The sequence below is a fragment of the Cyanistes caeruleus genome, chromosome 8 (genome assembly GCF_971803275.1).
Source record: "Cyanistes caeruleus chromosome 8, bCyaCae1.hap1.1, whole genome shotgun sequence".
NCBI classification, from domain to species: Eukaryota; Metazoa; Chordata; class Aves; order Passeriformes; family Paridae; genus Cyanistes; species Cyanistes caeruleus.
In genome coordinates, this window is record NC_141708.1 from 30609897 (window position 1) to 30628858 (window position 18962).

At 42.1% G+C, this 18962-nt stretch overlaps 1 protein-coding gene across 2 annotated transcripts in view; it reads left to right on the forward strand.

Annotated features, from left to right (window-relative positions):
* The window catches only part of LOC111931429 (receptor expression-enhancing protein 3), a 44239-nt gene extending 40500 nt beyond the window's left edge, over nucleotides 1–3739 (forward strand). For both annotated transcript variants that reach the window (XM_086899821.1, XM_086899823.1), the window contains one exon: nucleotides 15–3739. In XM_086899821.1, the coding sequence (XP_086755947.1) occupies nucleotides 15–71 (57 nt within the window). In that variant the 3' untranslated portion in view covers nucleotides 72–3739. The remainder of the gene's footprint in view (nucleotides 1–14) is intronic.
* The last annotated feature ends 15223 nt before the right edge of the window (nucleotides 3740–18962 follow it).

Genomic DNA, 18962 nt, shown 5'->3' on the forward strand with positions numbered 1-18962 from the left:
GTTTTTCCCCTCAGATACGATACGGATCACTAAAATACAGAGTAAAGAAGAGACCCGTTGTATACTTTTAAGTGAACTGCACAATTCCTGCAAGAGAAACTGCTGTACTATAGTAACTTGAATTCAAGTGTTAAAGATCTGTGTACAATGCCTAGAATGAGTCTGTATGAACAGATATGGTAGGACTTGGTTTTGTGAGCCCAAGTGGTCAGATAAAGTATTACTCTGTTTTTCTATAATTGTGTCATGTTTAGATTTAAATATGGACAAGTTACAGCATGGATTTCAGCACTGCTTAAATAGGAGTAAAATGAGTAATAGGAAATACTCCTTTGCCAGAGGTATTGAACAGATTGAAATAATTGCAAATCAAATTCAATTAAGAGAAGCTGTAAGTATGTAGAGCTTGTGAAAATTGAACCATAGTGTCCCCAAGTTTACACTGAAAGATAAATATACTTGAAACATTTTTCTGAACTACAATTCCTGAAAAGGCCTTTGTGTAATTTTTAAATGTACAGTTTAAAGGACAGTGGGTGATGGTGGGAAAGGAAAAGGAAAGATGAGGTAGGTAGGATACATCCTTAACTTCATCATTTTGTGTCATATTGCCAAGCTTAGCAAACTGGGATACATACAGCACTTTATGCAAAACTGTATAGTTTTGCACACTCTTAATGATTTACAACTGCACGTCATTTTAGTGACTTGCTACATAGGCTAGAGTTACATTTTGAATGGCAGCAATTCTTGTATTTCATGATATTTTAAAAATTCATCTTGATTCCTTAAGTACACTTAGGATGCTGTAGATATCTGCTACTAATGATATTATCAGGTGCCTTTCTATGTATTACTGGGCTGTGTAGGTTTTGGGGTTTTGGGGTTTTGTTTTTTTTTTTTTTGTTTGTGGGTTGTTTTGTTCGTGTCTGTCTTCCTCCATCTAAAGAGATATAACATGATTTAAGTCAGATTTTGGTTAAAATTGTGGTAAGTAAAACTTGTAGCAATTCCAGTGATGCACCTCAGGGATCTTATCAGCCCATGAGCTGTGTGTTCAAGTCATGCTGCCGTAAAGTCATATATGATAGGTAAGTCAGGCCCTGGTTTAGTTTTGCTCTACATTGCTTTAAGAAAAAATATATTTTTATATATATGTACTTTAGAACATGTATGAGTGTATATTTCATACTATATGTGGATTCTAAGATAGTCTGTGTAGTACTTTTTTTTTATTGCTAAAGTTATTACTAAAATATTTGCATATTTTCTCCTTCTAAAGATCTAGTTGATTTAGTCAATCATTTTATAACCTAGAATCCCATGCCATATCTACACAGAGATTAATTTTGAAATGACTTTCAATGCAGTGATTTGTCCAAATTACTTTTTTAGGTCACCTTTGGTATTATTTTCTGCAGTTCTGAGAATTAGACTGATTCTAATTTTCTGTGTGACTATATTTCTACTGTGGCTTTAGGGAGAAACAACCCATTTCTTGCAGATAGTACTTTATTATGTATCTTTGGGACAGACCTTGTGACTTGCCTCAAAGAGAACATAGCATGGATTCCTCATATCCTTGGATCTCTGACTTCAATCCTCAGACCTTCCCCCAGGTATTGACAATCATCTGCTGTTGGTGTTGTTGCTCTCTAGCTGTGGGAAATGTCTGCAAGCCATGTGCAAAGCTGTGCTCAAAATGCAACAGCACTTAGAGCATCTCTGAGGAACCTCGGTGCTTTAGTGAGAAGTCCCAGCAGGCCATGTGTGATTAAAAGGATGAAGTTTGTAATACTTAACTCAGAAACACAGTTTGATACCAGAAGACAGGAAGGCTGCTGTCTCCCAAATGAGTACAGTGCAAAACTCCCATCCCCTAAACAAAACTGTACCTAGTTATCCAGCTTTTCTAAGGAGCTGTAGGCAAGGAGTGATCAAAAAAAAAACCTCCCTGGGCGTGTGGGACTTCTGCCCCAGGAGTGTTTGTGCTTCTCATCTGTTTCCCTGAGGCTTGTCTGTATGTTAAGGTACATAAGAAATTAAGGAACCTAGAGCTCTTGTATTTGCATCTCACCAGTCTCTGAATAGTAGACTAACCAGGGCCTGAGATGGACACTCTTACTGTATAGTTGAGCATTTGCTGACAGATTTTTCTGTAACTAATCATGCTTGTTTTACCAGCAAGCATTGCAAAAAAAGATCCTCTTTCTACAAGTCATAATCCTGCATGAAGGAGTAGGGTAAGCCATTTTTTCAGAATTACAGTTCCTGTTACAAGTTCATGTAGATCCTGTTTTGGGAGTTGTGTTTTTACCCCATCTCTAGGACTAGAGATCATTGAAGTATTTTAGGCTCTACCACACTCTTGTCAGGAAGTTGCTCTATGTGTCTCTATGTACCTGAGGCTGTAACTTCTGGCAGACTTAACTTGCCAGCTCAGTAGTGATAAAGACTAAATAAATACTCCTCTATCTGGAACTTGCATGGAATTAGGAAAGCTGGCAGTGTTATTAATATTCATTACTGTTTGCATAAAAATGTACTTCTTTCAGATCTTACATGATCAAATCTTCAGTGTTTTCCTAGCTGTTGTCTTCATTCTAATAGCCAACTATAAAAATATTTTCTTTTTATATCTCAGACTGATTTTGATCTTTGAATTCATCCTCAAACTTGTTCACTGGATTATCTTAATTTTTTTCCTCTTACTGTTCATTGTTAGCTGATGCTAACAATGCACACAAAGGCATGATTAGCTTTCATCCCAGTGATACATAGTTCTCCTTACAGAATTTAGTTTAGTTTGGGTTTGAGATATTACAATCTTTTAACTTTAGTTACAGGAAATTTTCAAACTTTTCTTGCCTTAGCAACTGCAGAAGTCATCTGTCTAGCTCTTACAGGAAACTTCTTGAAAAAAATGTTAAAAATTGATGTTTATTATTCATTGTGGATTTGGAATGTAAAATGTAGTTCATGCCAAATTATCTAATCTTCTGAAAAAATTGTTTTCTGAGAACTGACTGACTGCCACCAACAGGACTACTGGTGTACTTGAACAAAGACTTGGGGTTTAAAAGTGTTTTAAAGGAGAATATGTATTTCCATTTAAATCGTATAAAGGTTTGAAGCCTTTCCAAAATATATCTGAACTGACAGCTTTCTTAGCAAGAGCCTACTGTACTTCTAAAATACCCAGTCTGAGATGAGGATTAAATTGGTGGCCTCAGCTGCAAATAAGCTTAGGCTGAACTTTGATTACAATGTAATTGCCAAAATTGCTAATTCCTTTGGTATGTGAAACTAACCAAATAATATCCAACATACATTTTGCAAAATATAATGAATTTTAAAATAGAAGATAACTTAGTAAAAGAGAATGGTGGAGAAAATTCTGGACGCATTCAACGCACTGTTCATGACAAAAATATGTTTTACTTTTGGTGTTGCTTTTATTAATGGGAAGTTGGTATTTTAAGGTATTTTTTCTACAAAAATGTATGTGCAAAGGCAATATTTTAACATTTTTCAAGAACTTATACTGTTAAATGCTACAAACCACAGAATATACATTTGGACTGAAGGTAGTAGCTTTAAAAAAATGCAATGTAAGCTTTAATTTTTATATTATAGTAATAACTTGCTGTCAACTTGTTTACATATTTGTAGGATGGAAACTTCATTATGCATTGACTTATCTTGATGCTGTCTTTAATAAATACTGCTTTGAGCAAGATGCAGTGGATATTTTATTATCTGAATTACTATTATAAACCTAGTCACTATGTAATCTATATTCTGTTACTTATTATAATGGTTCAAACACAAAAACAATCTATCTGAAGTTTGGAGAAACTTTTAAAACTCGTTGAATTATGACTAAGCTACTCTTGATTTTCTGCCACCAAGTTTGAAGCTGATTTAGGCTGAAACAAAATGTACCCTGCCAGAGGCAACTTGAACATAATATAGTGTCACCTGGTTTGATTAGGTGCTTGGTTCAGAGTAAATTAAAATTGAATTCCTCAATGTCCCAAAAGAGTGTAACTTCCTGTGGAACTGCTGGACATGAAACTGATTCTGTTCTGTATTCCCTAGTCAGGGTTCTTCTGGTAGTCCAGAGGAGGACATGCATAGGTGAATTTGGCCCTTTCCTTTTTCAAACCTCCCTTCAAATCATCTGTTAACACCCCTACCAAAACTCAAGTAAAAACCTCAGTAACCACATTTTCTAGGCCTTGTTTGCAAGGCTTCCTCAAGGCTTGTTTTCAAGCCTCAATAAAATATATTTTTTATATGGTTCATTGAGGAGAAAGATTTAAAAGACAGTAGCAATAAATGATTTTTAAGCATTATGAAAATCCATCCCAGAAGCACACACTGACTCTTAAGGGACCTTGCCATGATTCAGTTTCTGATGTCAGAAAAGTTCATGCAGTACAAGCACCCTGCCAAGAAATTGTGGATGTCTGAAAGTAATGCTGACTTTTTTCCTTTATTTCTTCAACTAACGTTTAGCAAGTAGTGGGAAAGTGGACTAAAAGCTGTCTACCTGATGCTGGTAAGATCCAGTCGGGGAATAATCTGAAAATTCAAAACTAATGCTGGTACATACATCTTAGGTTAAAATGTTAATTATTCAGCAGCAGCAATGGTGACAGGTCTTTTGTGGGGGTTTTGTTGTAGTTGTTTTGTTTTTTGTTTTTGGGGGCTTTTTAAGTTCTGAGGCATTATGTATTTTCCTCACTAGTATGGGAAAACAAATGGTGGAATAGGAGGGGAAATCTAATATGTATTGTAAAAGCAGTAGACTTCCAAAATTATTTTCTTCCTTTATGTAGATGTACTCAGGGGACAGAATGGGAGCCTGTCTTATATCTGCCTGCCTTTGCCAAATTTCAGCAACAGATTGCTCTGTTTGCATTAGGATAGGAATCATGAAAGCAAGCTGGAGTAGAGACTACGACGAGTTCAAAACAAAAGATTTCACTGTTGTCTGCTAATGTACTGTGACTACATGGATAGGGAAAGTTATAAATGACAATATAGTATTGGCTTTTGTATTTATGTATTAGCTTTTGCATATTATTATTAGTCACAAATATATTGATATGGTACAATTTTCTTTTAACTGCTTTTTGGTATAGTATAACCGGTGAGTTTATGTATGCACCATATAACTTATATAAACAGCAGTGTGATAAATATAGCTTAAGCCATAGCGTAATATTAAAATAGAGACTGTGATATTAAAATGCACCACTCAGAAAATGGTGTAAGATAATTAGGTGGATTCTTACATTGGTGGATTATCCTAGCTGAATGATAAGAGAACAGTGACAAAAACCAGAACACCAAGAAGAATTTACTGACTCTTTGTTAGCAGGTAGTGTAAAAACAACAGGATAGAACCACAAGAAGAAATAAAATATATTGATTTAATCTACAGGATGGCATGAAGACAAGTCAAAGGTTAAAACCAAGCAAAAGAAATTCCTGGAACATCTAAACTCACAGGAATGTTTGAATAATGTATAAACTCTCATGAATATGCACATAACTCCTGTAATGTAACAGTATATAAGAACATTGCCTTAAGCAAATTGTGTGGTTTTGGCATATTGCCGAACACCCCAGCCTGGATATTGTCCCTTTTATCTCTCATTAAACTTATTAAAAAAAACTTTAAATAGCGAAACTTGTTTTTCACAGGGAAGCTTAGAAATTATTTAGAAAGTTTGTTTTTTCCAGGCTGTAACAGTTCAAAGGTAAGGAGTAATTTGACCCTCGCTTAGCTCTTCCTGTGTACCACACTCACTATGTTGCATGGCCCACACTGCTTCCTCAGGGAGCTGCACCACTCCAGACAATATTTCTACTAATTTTAGTTCTCCTGAACTAAGAATACTGAGGGAAAGTCATCCTACCTTACTGAAGGAAAACCACTTGGAATATTCACGGAGTCCTCATGGAGGTAAAAGTGAACTTCGTTTATTGCATAACTCAGTACATTCTTATAGGGTTCTTTCAGGGTTCACGCAGCTTAAGTAAAACTGCTGTTGGCTAGTGTATTGTGTTGTAGTGTGTTTCATGTTAATGGTATGTTCTGTTATTACCCAAGTTGATAGTTTGGTCCAAATGAGACCCTCCCACCCCATGTTGTCAATCTACCCTGAGTCTCCTGTCAATCTGTCTTAAGCCCACCGCATGCTTGGAATTCCACTTCGGAAACCCCCTAAACTTCAGCGCTTGATTAGTCCATGTGACCCAACTTTCCCCCACTACCTCCACGTTGGATGATGATTTTGTGAACCCTGCCTTTTACCCTCTCCAGGATATCTCTGATTAGCTGATGCTTTATACCCACCTCCTTATTTCAGCTGCTGCATGCTCGCAGTTTTCTGTCTTTTGCCCCCAAGATTCCCCAGAGCAATAAATGCTTTATCATCCCATGCAAAAGACCTCCCTCTTGTCCTTGTCTCCTCAGAGCGCAGACTGACAGCCAAAAAGCCATTGAGCAAGTGCTCTAGTCGCACCTCAGGTCATCCTGCTCCTGGGGTGTGACCCACTCCTGTTGCAGGCCAAAGTGATAGAGCCAGATAAGCTCCAGCCCCATGCAATATTTCTTTGTTTTTTCGTTTTAAAAGGAAAAGGGTGGAGGCCCTGCTCCAAAACCAGAAGTTAAACTTTTTATGTTCCGTTATAGACCATGGGAGGCAGAACCATCTTCGAGTTCCTGACCCTCTGGATGCAGAACAAAATTCTTTGTTTTCATTCTTCACAGTGACTTCAAGGTCAGTGTAATCTGAGTTGTGCAAACAGGTTTTGAATAAAATATTGTGTCTACGCCTTACTGCCTTAAACAATAGCATTTCTTCATATGGCTGAAGAGAAAGACTTTTTAAAAAAGTCCCAGTGGAAACCTAAAACTCTTTATAAAGTTAATGTGATTGTAAACAAATGTAATGCTAGGGAAAATGCAGCCATGACCACGTGTGTTAGTCTTGAAGGAATTCTAACAACAGCCACTCTCTGTGCTTTTGTCAAACCTCTTTCTGCCATGTTTAATTGAGAGTTGATGTCTTTATGCTTGCTAACTTGTTGGCAGCGAGTTTCTTGTGCTGTGCATAGGATGTGGAGCATTCTAGGTGTTGCTTTACAAGCCCCTGGGAAGGCACTTATAGTAGTGATAGTAAAAGATTTCCACAGAAAATTTGGGGAGTTAGAAAGAAAGTTAGGCTTGGCAAGCCCTGGGAAAAGAAGGCCCTGGGAAATGTTAGGCCTCATGCTTGCTAAGATCATGTGAAACTGCACCTGTGTAGTCAAGATATGATAAATAATATAACTGTTGCTTAAAGAATCATGAGAAACTATGTTAAGGGTTTGAGGGCAATCATGAGAAATCCATGCTTGGATGGAATCAATGTATAAAATATAACATTGTAAGTTTAATAATAATGAAAATGTAAGTTATATAGCGATAGAGTATAGAATAGGTTCAGCTCGAAACCAAGTCCGGTCAGATTTGGGTATGTGTACCCCTGATACCCAGAGCTCTTTAATAAAGAACCTTCATATAATCATTCCGTGATTATGTGTTCCTGAATGGTAGCTGCCATGGTGGGGTCGATGGCATGGGTGTCAAGACTACCCTGTAGAAGCTGTCCTGAAAAGGACAGCCCAAGGGCACAGGCACGTCCCTTGCCCGGCGAGTGGTCTCAGCTCAGCAGCAGCTTGCAGGCGACACGGAGAGAGAGATTAGAGCGCTGTATGGCATTCCACCGAGAAGTAGCCTTTATTATAACACAGTCCTCAGTGAAGGGAGCCAGTGACAGCAGCTCTCTTCAACTGGGGAAATACCACAGTATATATAGGGAAGGAGAGGGGCGGGGGAAACTTGGATACAAGTAGCAGGGTGGAATGGCAGGGGAGAACACGAATGGAGTGCAACAGTTTAACATAAAACAGGAAAGGGTGTCAGGGAGATAGATTTCTCTCACTATGAGGGGAAGTGCCTGGCATAGTATGAAGCTCTCCAGGGGAGTGTCAGCACTCATCTGTTTGCCGATTCCTTGGCCCCCACAACTCCTTTATTTAATAAAAATGCATCTTCCAGAGACCTCGCTAACAACCTTTTACAACAACTAAACATACAAAGTAAAATAATGATGATTAAGAAAATCTAGAAAATGTTCTTTAAAAGGGAGGAAGCCCACCCTCTGAGTCCCCAACTTCCAAAAAGGTCCTCAAACCATTGGGGCTCTTTTTTTCTTGAGTTCCTGGACCATGTTGCTGGTCTTCTGGATGCATGTGTGGATACTCTCGCCATGGTTGGACAGGTTAAAGCAGTACAACCTGTCAAATTCCTTCTCCTGGGGCTGTGCTACCAGCCAGGCATCCACAACTGATGTTTCCAGAAGCATCCAGAGGGTCAGGAACTCGAAGATGGTTCTGCCTCCCATGGTCTATAGCGGAACATAAAAAGTTTAACTTCTGGTTTTGGAGCAGGGCCTCCACCTTTTTTCTTTTAAAACGAAAAAAGAACAGGTATGGGTTGAGGTAGTGGTTTGCTGGTGGGGTCATTCTGTGCAGAGGGGGCACATGACCTGTCACCAGCAGCAGCAGCATTAAGGTGCATTGCAATTGTATAAAAGGGTAGGTTTTTGAGGAGAAAGGAGGATAGGGAACAGGAAGGGAAAGGGGAGGGAGTTTCAGGAGCTCTACTTATCCGGCATGGTCTCGGCTGTGATGTGGTGTCTCATTTGAGATTTGGTAATGATTGGAGTGGTTCTCTGCGTCAACTTCTTTTGGCGATGTCTCCGTCTCCAGGCAGCGGTGGCTTGTTGTTTCTGAGAACCTGTGTGGGTCTCAGGAGACGTTAAGATGTCTGTGTCCAGTACGGGGTTTGCAGGGCCTAGGTATGGGTTTTTTTTTTCCCTGGGAGCCACCTAGGACCAGATGGTGTTAACACACAAGCATACCCTCTCCCCCAGGTAATCAGTGGGAAAGGTCCTGATGTCTGTTGTGACTCAGGATCCTTGATCAGCATTGGTGATCTCTGTGAGTTTGGCATGGGTCAAATTAGAGAAGTGCCATACTACAGGGGGGTCGGGCTCTGTAGGTGAACAATTTAGAAAATTCATAACATACAGAGCCTTACAGAGCCTCTCAATGGGAGGAATGATCTTTGTTCCTCCCCACTGCTGATCAAGGACTCTTTTAAGGTTCTGATGTGTCCTTTCCACTATTGATTGCCCTGTGGGAGAGTGAGGTATGCCTGTGGCGTGCTTCACCCCGCACTGGCTGAAGAAATCTCTCAGTCTATGGCAGGTGTAAGCGGGCCCATGATCTGTTTTTATTTGTTCTGGGACTCCCAGGGTAGCAAACAGAAGGAGAAAATGTTGGCTGGTATGTTTGGCATTTTCTCCTGTGTGGGCTGAAGCAAACACTGCACCTGTGACCTAAGTCCCCATGGAGGCGGGATGGTAGTTTTTGCAGGAGGGATGGAGCGGTGCGGCATTTGATTTGATGTCAGTGCACGGGGCTGTCTCACGCTCTGACTGAAGTTTCCTTAATGCCCGTTTGGTCTGGGTAACCATTGGTGGTTGGGTGGCTATAAAAAATGTCTCTCGGGGCAATCCTTAAAAAAGTGTCCAGGCTTGCTGCAGTTAAAACAGTGGCTTGAGCTTGAGTCCTTTATCATTTCAGCTGCATAGGCACCGGATATCCTTTCTGCCACCCCTTTAGCACCTGCAAGGGCTACTGTGTTTTCGGTAGAAGTGGAGACATGCTTGGCGCAGGCTTCAACCATTTAGTCTATGGTTGGTTCAGGGTCAAGTGGGAGGGCCTGTAAAACTGTTTTACATTCCATGTTGGCATTGGCCATTGCTATTTTTACCAACAATTCTTTTTGTGCCTTTGGGCACTCTATTTGCTTTTCAATGGCAATTTCAGCTTGTCTATATATTTAATGAAATACTCACTTGCCCCTTGCTTAATGTTAGTGAAGCACTGCCTTGGCACCTTGTTACCTGGGGTGACAAGAAGAGATGTCTTTGCAGCATTGGCAATATCATGGAGAGCTGCCTCGGGCAGTTCTCAGGCCTGTTCCCATGGTTTCTGGAAGTCACTTTCTCCTGCCAACTGCTCTAGTGTTAAATTAGGTTTGTTGGCATCTTTCATATATGATGCGTCTGCCAATTGCTTAAAATGTTTCTTCCACTGCCTTTCCCACAGCATATATTCTGATGGGGAGAGAAGACAGTTCATAATATTTTTAATGTCATGGGACACCATGACATGGGCTGCGAAGGTGGCTTCCAGTAAGTGTTTAAAAAAATGAGAGCCTTGACTATGCTCCTCAGTGGCTGCACAGCACCTGCAAATCCCTGTAGTGTAGGGACTCCCATACATTTATGAGTGCCCCTGCCCTGTTCTTCTTATATACCACAGGGAAAGCTAATATTGTTTTAGACAGGGCTGAGTCTCCTGCCCGCGTGGCTTCCCTTTGTACCTCGGCCCAGTGGTCTTCACATTCAGATTCTGAATATGAGGGCTCACGGCTCTCATCTCTTGGTGGGGATGGGGGGGGCTCTTGATGACAGTGCATGGCCGTTTCCGGCAACCGGTACTGGCTTGCTTGTGAGCATCTGAAAAGCCAAAATGGCTTCCTTCCGGTTGCTGCCATTCTGACTTCCAGTCCTCATGTTGGGAGGACTGGAGGTTGGAGTGACATTGGGAGTGGAGCTCTGGTAGGAAGGGGCATGACTGGGGTCCACAACGGGGAGGAGTTTCCCGGTGGATGGGGAAGGGCCCAACGCGGTTACACCCAATGACGCAGTGGAAAGGGAGGAGGAGCAGGGCATGGCAGGAAGAGAAGGGGTAGAGGCGGGAAAGTGGCCATTTTGAGGTACAAGGGCAGGAAAACTGGCGTGTGAGGGAGACAAGATGTCAGGGCTGGCCATGTTGCCAGCGCCATCTTTAGCATTATCATGAACCATGGGGGATATAACTGGGTATGTAAGCATAGGGAGGAAGGTAGAGGAAAGACCCAGAAGGGCATGGCCAGTACCATCCTGGCAAGGGTAGAGAGGCGGTGGGGGAGTGTTAGAGAGACAGAAGCAACCCTGTGCCTGGTGGCTACGTCCACCCACCAACTGCCCCTCAGATAGGGAAGAGGGTTTAAGGACACTCGGAGAGGTTAATGGGGATGGGGGTTTTAACTGGGGATTCGAAACACCCTCAACATTTTTCCCCTCTTTCTCAAATGAAAGAATAATAGTTTGAAACAAAGGAAAAAGCTTAGCAACAAAAAAATCTCCATCCGCTTGAACCGTGTACAACTTTCTCTCCACATTGTCCCAAAAATCTCCCAACTAAACAGAATTAGAATCAACTTTAAAATGCTTAAAAATCTAATGAATAAATCTCTCCAACTCCTCTTTTGAAAACTTAAAATTTCCCGCATTAAGGGTGCCCACAACTTGGAGGTAAAAATCTCTCTCAAGAGGGCTCAGCTTGGGTCTAGAAAACTGATTCCCCATCCTTTTCACTCCCCACCCAGCACCGAAATGCAAACTGAAATAAGAAAGGCCAGAAAAACCCTTGAGAGTATAAATTTACAACTTTTCTTTGGCCGATGCCAATGGAGCCAATGGAAAGGTGGTGGGCAGGTGGTCATCTGGCGGCCGGTCCTCAGGGGTTCTTCTGTCTTCTTGGCCCCAGATGGTCAGCGAGGGTCCCAGTCACAGCCCTTCGGATTGCCTCTTGCTAGAATGCAAGAGGTTCTCCTCAAGGGGTGGCAGCTCCAACAGCAGCACACTCTGCAGTTAAAACTGCAGGCGGACGCTTCTTCCGGGGCTCTTCAGATGCCCCATGTTGGGCATCACTTGCCGTGATGGGGTCGATGGCAGGGAGTGCCACGACTGCTCTGAAGAAGCTGTCCTGAAAAGGACGGCTCAGGGGCACAGGCACGTCCCTTGCCCAGCGAGTGATCTCAGCTCAGCGGCAGCTTGCAGACGACGTATAAGCTGCAGCTTAGGTATAGGTTGAGAAGAATTCTGAATGTTAGAGCGAGGTCCTGACTGTTACAAAACAAGATAACTTCCAGTGGACAAGATGATGGGGTCCAGACTGTTATCAGCACTGACCGCCTGCAGAGGAAGGAACCCCAGCCCAAATGAAATTATGAAAAGAAGGAATCAAGCTTCTACGATACATGCTCTAAAAAGATGGCTCCAAGGAGTGGCTATGCAAACTAGTTCTTGGAAAAGATTGAATATGCATTCAACTTCTACAGCAAAAATAGATAAAAGGAACATTCCAAAGACACCAGGTGTGGTCTTGGCAGAGAGACAGGCACCTGACCCTTTTTTACCCTTTGATTTCTTATCATTGTCTCCTAATGGTCTTTCTGTTTATATTAAACCTTTTATAATTTATAAAGCGAGTGAACCTCATTTTTCACATCCCCCACCTCCCCTGTTCCTCCGGCTGTGAAGACCTTTACCCTGCTGGTCCTGGTGGCTGTGCCTTGCTCATGGCCTGCTCTGCTGGCTCCTGTGGAGACTGGCACAGGAGTCCTCCCTTCCCAACTCTGTGGCATCAAACATCCTGTTGGAGCACCACTTGGATTCACGGGCATTCCAAAACATATTTGTTTCTTTCCTAAGTTTCCAGTCAAACCTCTTGCTTACCTCATTGATGTCTTACATGCTTAACTTGTTAAAATTTATGATTTCTTTCTTATTCCTATGCATGTCTTTTTGTCTAGTTCAATTTCTGAAGAGCAACTTTTAAACTTCTGCATACTGGATGGAAGTGGAGTCTAACCCCACCAATTTTTTGTTTGTTTCTTTTTTTACTTCCTCTTCTTCGGTTGTGAAAGTACAATGCAGAGTGCTCTCTTTGCATGCTGAAGTGTGGATACTATTTAAACCTTTATGTATCTGTCCTTTAATTTTCTTGTATCAGGCTACTTCCTATTAGTGTAGCTCTGTATTTTGAATTAAAAACTGTTGGGTGATTGGGCTGATTGCAGGTTTTTGTTTGTAATTTGTTTCTGCAAAAGCATCCACATGTGGTGGGTTTAGTGCTGGCTAAAATCACCAGTGTACCTACTACAAGAATGTACTCATTTCCTGCTGCGAGATACAAATTAGGAGGAAGGCAAAAGAGGCTCAGAACTTAAAAGGTATGAAGAAAACTATTAACAAAATTAAAGAATAATAAGAATCAAATTAAAACCTTCTCCTTCCCTCCCCACAATCTCCTTGCTTTTCTACAGACAACATAGAGAAAAAACCAAGGATTTTCAATCAGTTACTACTCTACAATAGTCTTCCATCAGTTCCTATATAGAGGGAAGTTTCTCTTTCCATGCCATAGAGACTTCTCCACAAGAAAGAGTTATCCTGTGTCTTCAACTTCACAGTTGAGAAAAACAAGGTCCATTCTCCTAATAAATTTTAAAAGGTTTAATATAAACAAAAAGACAACAGGAGAAAAAGATAATAAAGCAAAGGGTTAAAATGGCTGGGTGCTTGGCTCTCTACCAAGAACACACATGGTGTCTTGGAAACACCCTTTATTTATTGTGCCACATGGACTTTCATGCATATGTAAATTTTTCCAGGAAATGTTTTGCATAGCCACTCCTTAGATCCGCCTTTTTAGAGGATGCTTATTTCTTAGTTTTGTGGTTTTATCTTCTCTGTTATTATCTTTTAATTTGGGCCTAGGCTTCTTCTTTCACAGGCAGTAAACATTGACAGCAGTGTTGAGTAGCCTGGGCCTCATTCTTCTGTTCACTGGAGGTTATCTTTCCTGCTGAAGTAAGACCTAAATCTAACATCCAAAATTCTTCTGACCTATGCCTAAATTCTAGCTAATAGCAGGAGAAAAAGAAAATTACATAGCAAAAGCTATTCTAACATTATACATATGACATTCATCTTAATACTTGCGAAAAGCCAGTATCACAATATATATTTATTACACAGTCAACCTGTCGCCCAAGGAAAGGAAAGTCTGTTTGCAGTATCAAAGTCCCTCCCATGCCTTGCAGCTTTCCCAAACTGTTTTCATGGGCCATTTCACCTTTTGGGGTACTATTTCAAGGATGAGCTGCTCTATCATAAAAAAACAAAAGTTCTTTTATCTCTGGGAAGAGAGGCTTCACTGCTTTTCTCCCTGGGGCAATGTTTCTCATCTCTCTCTGTTCAAGATTCTAATTGGGTTGCAGCTTTTCAGCATCCACACGCTCCAACACGAGTGCCCTTTTCTCATGGGGTACAGATGAATTCTGCATCCCCCTCTGCACTTCATTAATTAAAAGGAAAAAATAAAATATGATATATCAAAAATATATCTTCACCGTAACCTTACAATGAGAATTTCAGCCCAAGACCAAGGTATCTCCTCAATCCCATCCTAACTAGAATTTGACTCCTTCTTTAATGACTTCAGTGTCTGTTGTGGTTTTAAAGCAGCAACTAAAAAATCACTAGAAAACTTACTGATTTCTTGCTATGAGATATAGATAAGAACAAGAGCAAAACTGGCTTAAAACTTAAAAGGAATAAAGAAAGGTAATTAACAAAACGACAAGAATAAGAAAAACCAAAATAAAACCTCCAGAAAACCCTTTTCTCCCCCACTACATATTTCCTTGTTCACATGACAACATAGACACAAAAATCTTTGCTGTTTAAAACAGTCCCAATTCTTGCTAGAGTTTTTTCATCAGTCTTTGTAGAGAAACAGAAGTCTTCTTCTGCTATCTATGGAATTTCTCACAAGAAAACTATTTCTTTTATAGCTTTTTATTTCTCTGATGCCAGCTGCCCGGAAATTCTGCCATCAGTTCTCTCCTCTCGTTTCACATCACTCTGAGGTGTGTTATGCGTCAAATGAGTCTAGGGATGTCATTTTTAAGGATGAGTTATTCAAAGGCAAAATGTGTCTCTGTGAGCTACTCTGGAAACAGAAGTGTTCTCTTTGCCTCTTAAAGGCTGCAAATCTTCAACTATTACTTCTCCCCCTCTGTTCCAGCATCTCACAGTACCACAACCACTTCACCATTTGCTCAAAATCCTCACTTTGAAACACTCCATTCCTCCCAATATACTGTCATGAATTAAAGGACTTTTTTTCAGAACTCTACTGTCCATCTCCATAGCTTTAACAGAAAAATATTTCAGCTTCTAAAGCATCTCTTTATTCTCTCTTCCTCATCTAAAACTTAACTCTTTTCTTCACTGTCTTTTATGGATTTATTGTATCTTCTTCATGTTGATTATCCCTCTCTTTCTCTCTGTTCCCCTGTCTCTGGGAAAAAGAAGTAATCTGTAAGTCTCATCATGATAGTAAAAGAGTTAAAGTCTTGCAAAAGCTGCAGATGTTTATAGTGTCATGTTTCAGTTCAGCAGCAGAAACTGCAAACTAAATCTGGCCAGCTGGCTGCGTTTCTCCACCCTCCCTGGTGGCTTTGTTTGGTCTGGGGTGGAGGAGAAGGGAGAGACAGAGCCCAGTTACCTCGTCAGAAGCCGGAAACCAAAGAAAACAAGAGAGCCCTGGCCTTACATCTTAAGGTGGTGTTCACAAGTTGATCTTACTTCTCAATAGTTAAAGCCGCCATCAGCTCTCAGAAATGACTAATGACTGGTCAGGAGATAAAACTCCCATCAGGCTCCAGCAGCTTCTACTTCCTTAGCTTCCAAAGCTATCTTAAAGTCACCCCATGTCACATGTCTTTTCATGGACATCTCTCATGACCAGTGCGGTTTATAAGGTGTTACCCTGACTATCCAATCCCTAGTTGTGGTCAGAAATCTATAAATTCAGAGAGAAGAAATAAAGTTTGCTCTCTTCCTTTCACCACACCAGGAGCTGCATCTGTATCACTCAATTCGTGTCCAGCAGCAACAGGGTACAGTCATTATTTGAATATTTTGAACCACATTAATTAGTTAGATAAGGCATGAGAATAAAAGCATGAGGGAAAACTAGACATGTTATTCTACGTAGCATTAAAAACCTAACTGTTTTCTAATAGGGTACTCTAAAAAATCTTCTAACCATCCTTTATTCATTATAGATTCTCATTTTTATACTGTTACATTGGCTGTTTTCTAGATGTTTCTGGTTATATCTAAAATTGCATCTCTATTATAAGCAATTAGATTTGTAAAATCTGTGCAGACCCCTCCTGTTAATAAAAAGTTTAGTGCTAACTGATACTGATATACTGCAGTTCTGGTTGGGTTTTGCTGCCTATCTATTAATTCTATGGCTCTGGCTGTTTTATTAGTTATCATTTGTACAACTGCTTAGAGATTTATGATGAAAGTTCACATACAAATTTCAGTCCGATTCCTTCAACTCTCATTTTATGCAGAGGTACATGGATTATATGTGTGTATGATCTGTTCAGGAGGCCACCCCTCATTACCCGACTTTTGATGTCTTCCAATACCTCTGATTGAATTCCTTTGTGTATTTTTAAGATACTGTAGACCAGTATTTCCAAATAATTTCTGTCTTAGTTTAGTGAAAAGAAAAATCCTTGATTGTAACTTCTTTTCCATAGGGAAAGAAGTTTTTGATAAGCTTTTTCTTCCCATAAAAAGAATATTTGCAGCCCTCTCTTCTACACTTGGTTCAGCAACATTCTGCGCTCCACAGGGCGTTCCTGTGCATCTCAGAGCCTAAGAGAAAGCTCAAGAGCTCCCGCAGAGAGCAGTAGCAGCAACAGGTAGCAGCAAAAGGAAGCCGCGAATGAACACTTTCCCAAACCACGGCTAACGTCAATTTGACAAGCTGACGAGCAGCAGTTAAGTTCCATTTACAGTCCGTAAGCTTGGCGCAAAGCCGGCTGCTAAGTGCCTTCCTTCTTTACCCTCTCGAGGCACTGGCGCTTTCCAGCGGCCGGACGCGAACCGACGTTTTCTCGCACACACGGTTTGTTCAGCCGCTGCCAAGCGCTCCCGAGCACTGCTTCTACTGAAAGAGGATGACCTCTTGCTGTTACATTCTCAGATCTCCGGAGCACCGGATTCTGCTTTTCTTGGTCTTCATGCAAGCAGGAAGCTCTTCCAGGGATTCTGGCAATTGGCCGGAGCTCAGCCCTGCTACTTGCGCGAACACGGATTTGCAGCCCTCTCTTCTACACTTGGTTCAGCAACATTCTGCGCTCGACAGGGCATTTCTGTGCATCTCAGAGCCTAAGAGAAAGCTCAAGAGCTCCCGCAGAGAGCAGTAACAGCAACAGGTAGCAGCAGAAGGAAGTCGTGGTCGTACTTCTTCCACACGACAACTAGCGACTAATCAGCAAGCGTGCGAGTGGCACCTACGTTCCACTTGCAGTCTGAAAGTTTCGCGCTCCAGATGCCTGTTAAACACCTTCCTTATTCGCCTGCCTGCAGCGCTCGCGCTTTCCAGCGCCCGCACGCTGACCGGCACTCTCCCTCAGACACACATGGTACTTTGGCCGGTTGCCAAGAGATTCGGAAAACAGGTTCTGCCGAAGGAGGCTCGCCTCTTGCGGTTACCTTCTCCGAACTGCGGAGTCGCGGCTTCTGCCTTTCTTGCTCTTAATGCAAGCGGAAAGCTTTTGCACTGCGTCTGCCGAGGAGAACGTGTGACAGGACAGCACATGTTTGTGCAGCTTACCTCTGGCACTGAGGCAAGCACGGATTTGCAGCACCCTATTCCACCCATGGTGTGACAGGTTTCTGTGCTGTGCAGGGCATTTCTCTGCATCTGGGAGTGAAAGGGAAAGCGCAATTGTTGTTGCAGAGAGCAGCAACAGCAGTAGGGAGCAGCAGAAAGAAGTCGTGGTAGTACTTCTCCCACACGCCAACTAGCTACTAATCACCAAGTGTGCGAGTGGCAGCTACATTCCACTTGCAGTCTTAAAGTTTCGAGCTCCAGATGCCTAGATGCCTGTTAAACACCTTCCTTATTCACCTGCCCGCAGCGCTCGCGCTTTCCACCGCCCGCACGCTGACCGGCACTCTCCCTCAGACACACATGGTACTTTGGCCGGTTGCCAAGAGATTCGAAAAGCAGCTTCTGCCGAAGGAGGCTCGACTCCTGCGGTTACCTTCTCCGAACTGTGGAGTCGCGGCTTCTGCCTTTCTTACTCTTAATGCAAGCGGAAAGCTTTTGCACTGCGTTTGCTGAGGAGAACGTGTGAAAGGACAGCACATGTTTGTGCAGCTTACCTCTGGCACTGAGGCAAGCACGGATTTGCAGCACCGTATTCCACCCATGGTGTGACAGGTTTCTGTGCTGCGTATGGCATTTCTCTGAATCTGGGAGTGAAAGGGAAAACGCAATTGTTGTTGCAGAGAGCAGCAACAGCAGTAGGGAGCAGCAGAAACAAGTCGTGGTCGTACTTCTTCCACATGACCACTAGCTACTAATCAGCAAGCGTGCGAGTGGCACCTACGTTCCACTTGCAGTCTGAAAGTTTCGCGCTCCAGATGCCTGTTAAACACCTTCCTTATTCGCCTGCCCGCGGCGCTTGCGCTTTCCACCGCCCGCACGATGACCGGCACTCTCCCTCAGACACACATAATACTTTGGCCGGTTGCCAAGAGATTTGGAAAGCAGCTTCTGCCGAAGGAGGCTCACCTCTTGCGGTTACCTTCTCTGAACTGCGGAGTCGCGGCTTCTGCCTTTCTTGCTCTTAATGCAAGTGGAAAGCTTTTGCACTGCATCTGCCGAGGAGAACGTGTGACAGGACAGCACATGTTTGTGCAGCTTACCTCTGGCACTGAGGCAAGCACGGATTTGCAGCACCGTATTCCACCCATGGTGTGACAGGTTTCTGTGCTGCGCAGGGCATTTCTCTGCATCTGGGAGTGAAAGGGAAAGCGCAATTGTTGTTGCAGAGGGCAGCAACAGCAGTAGGGAGCAGCAGAAAGAAGTCGTGGTCGTACTTCTTCCACACGCCA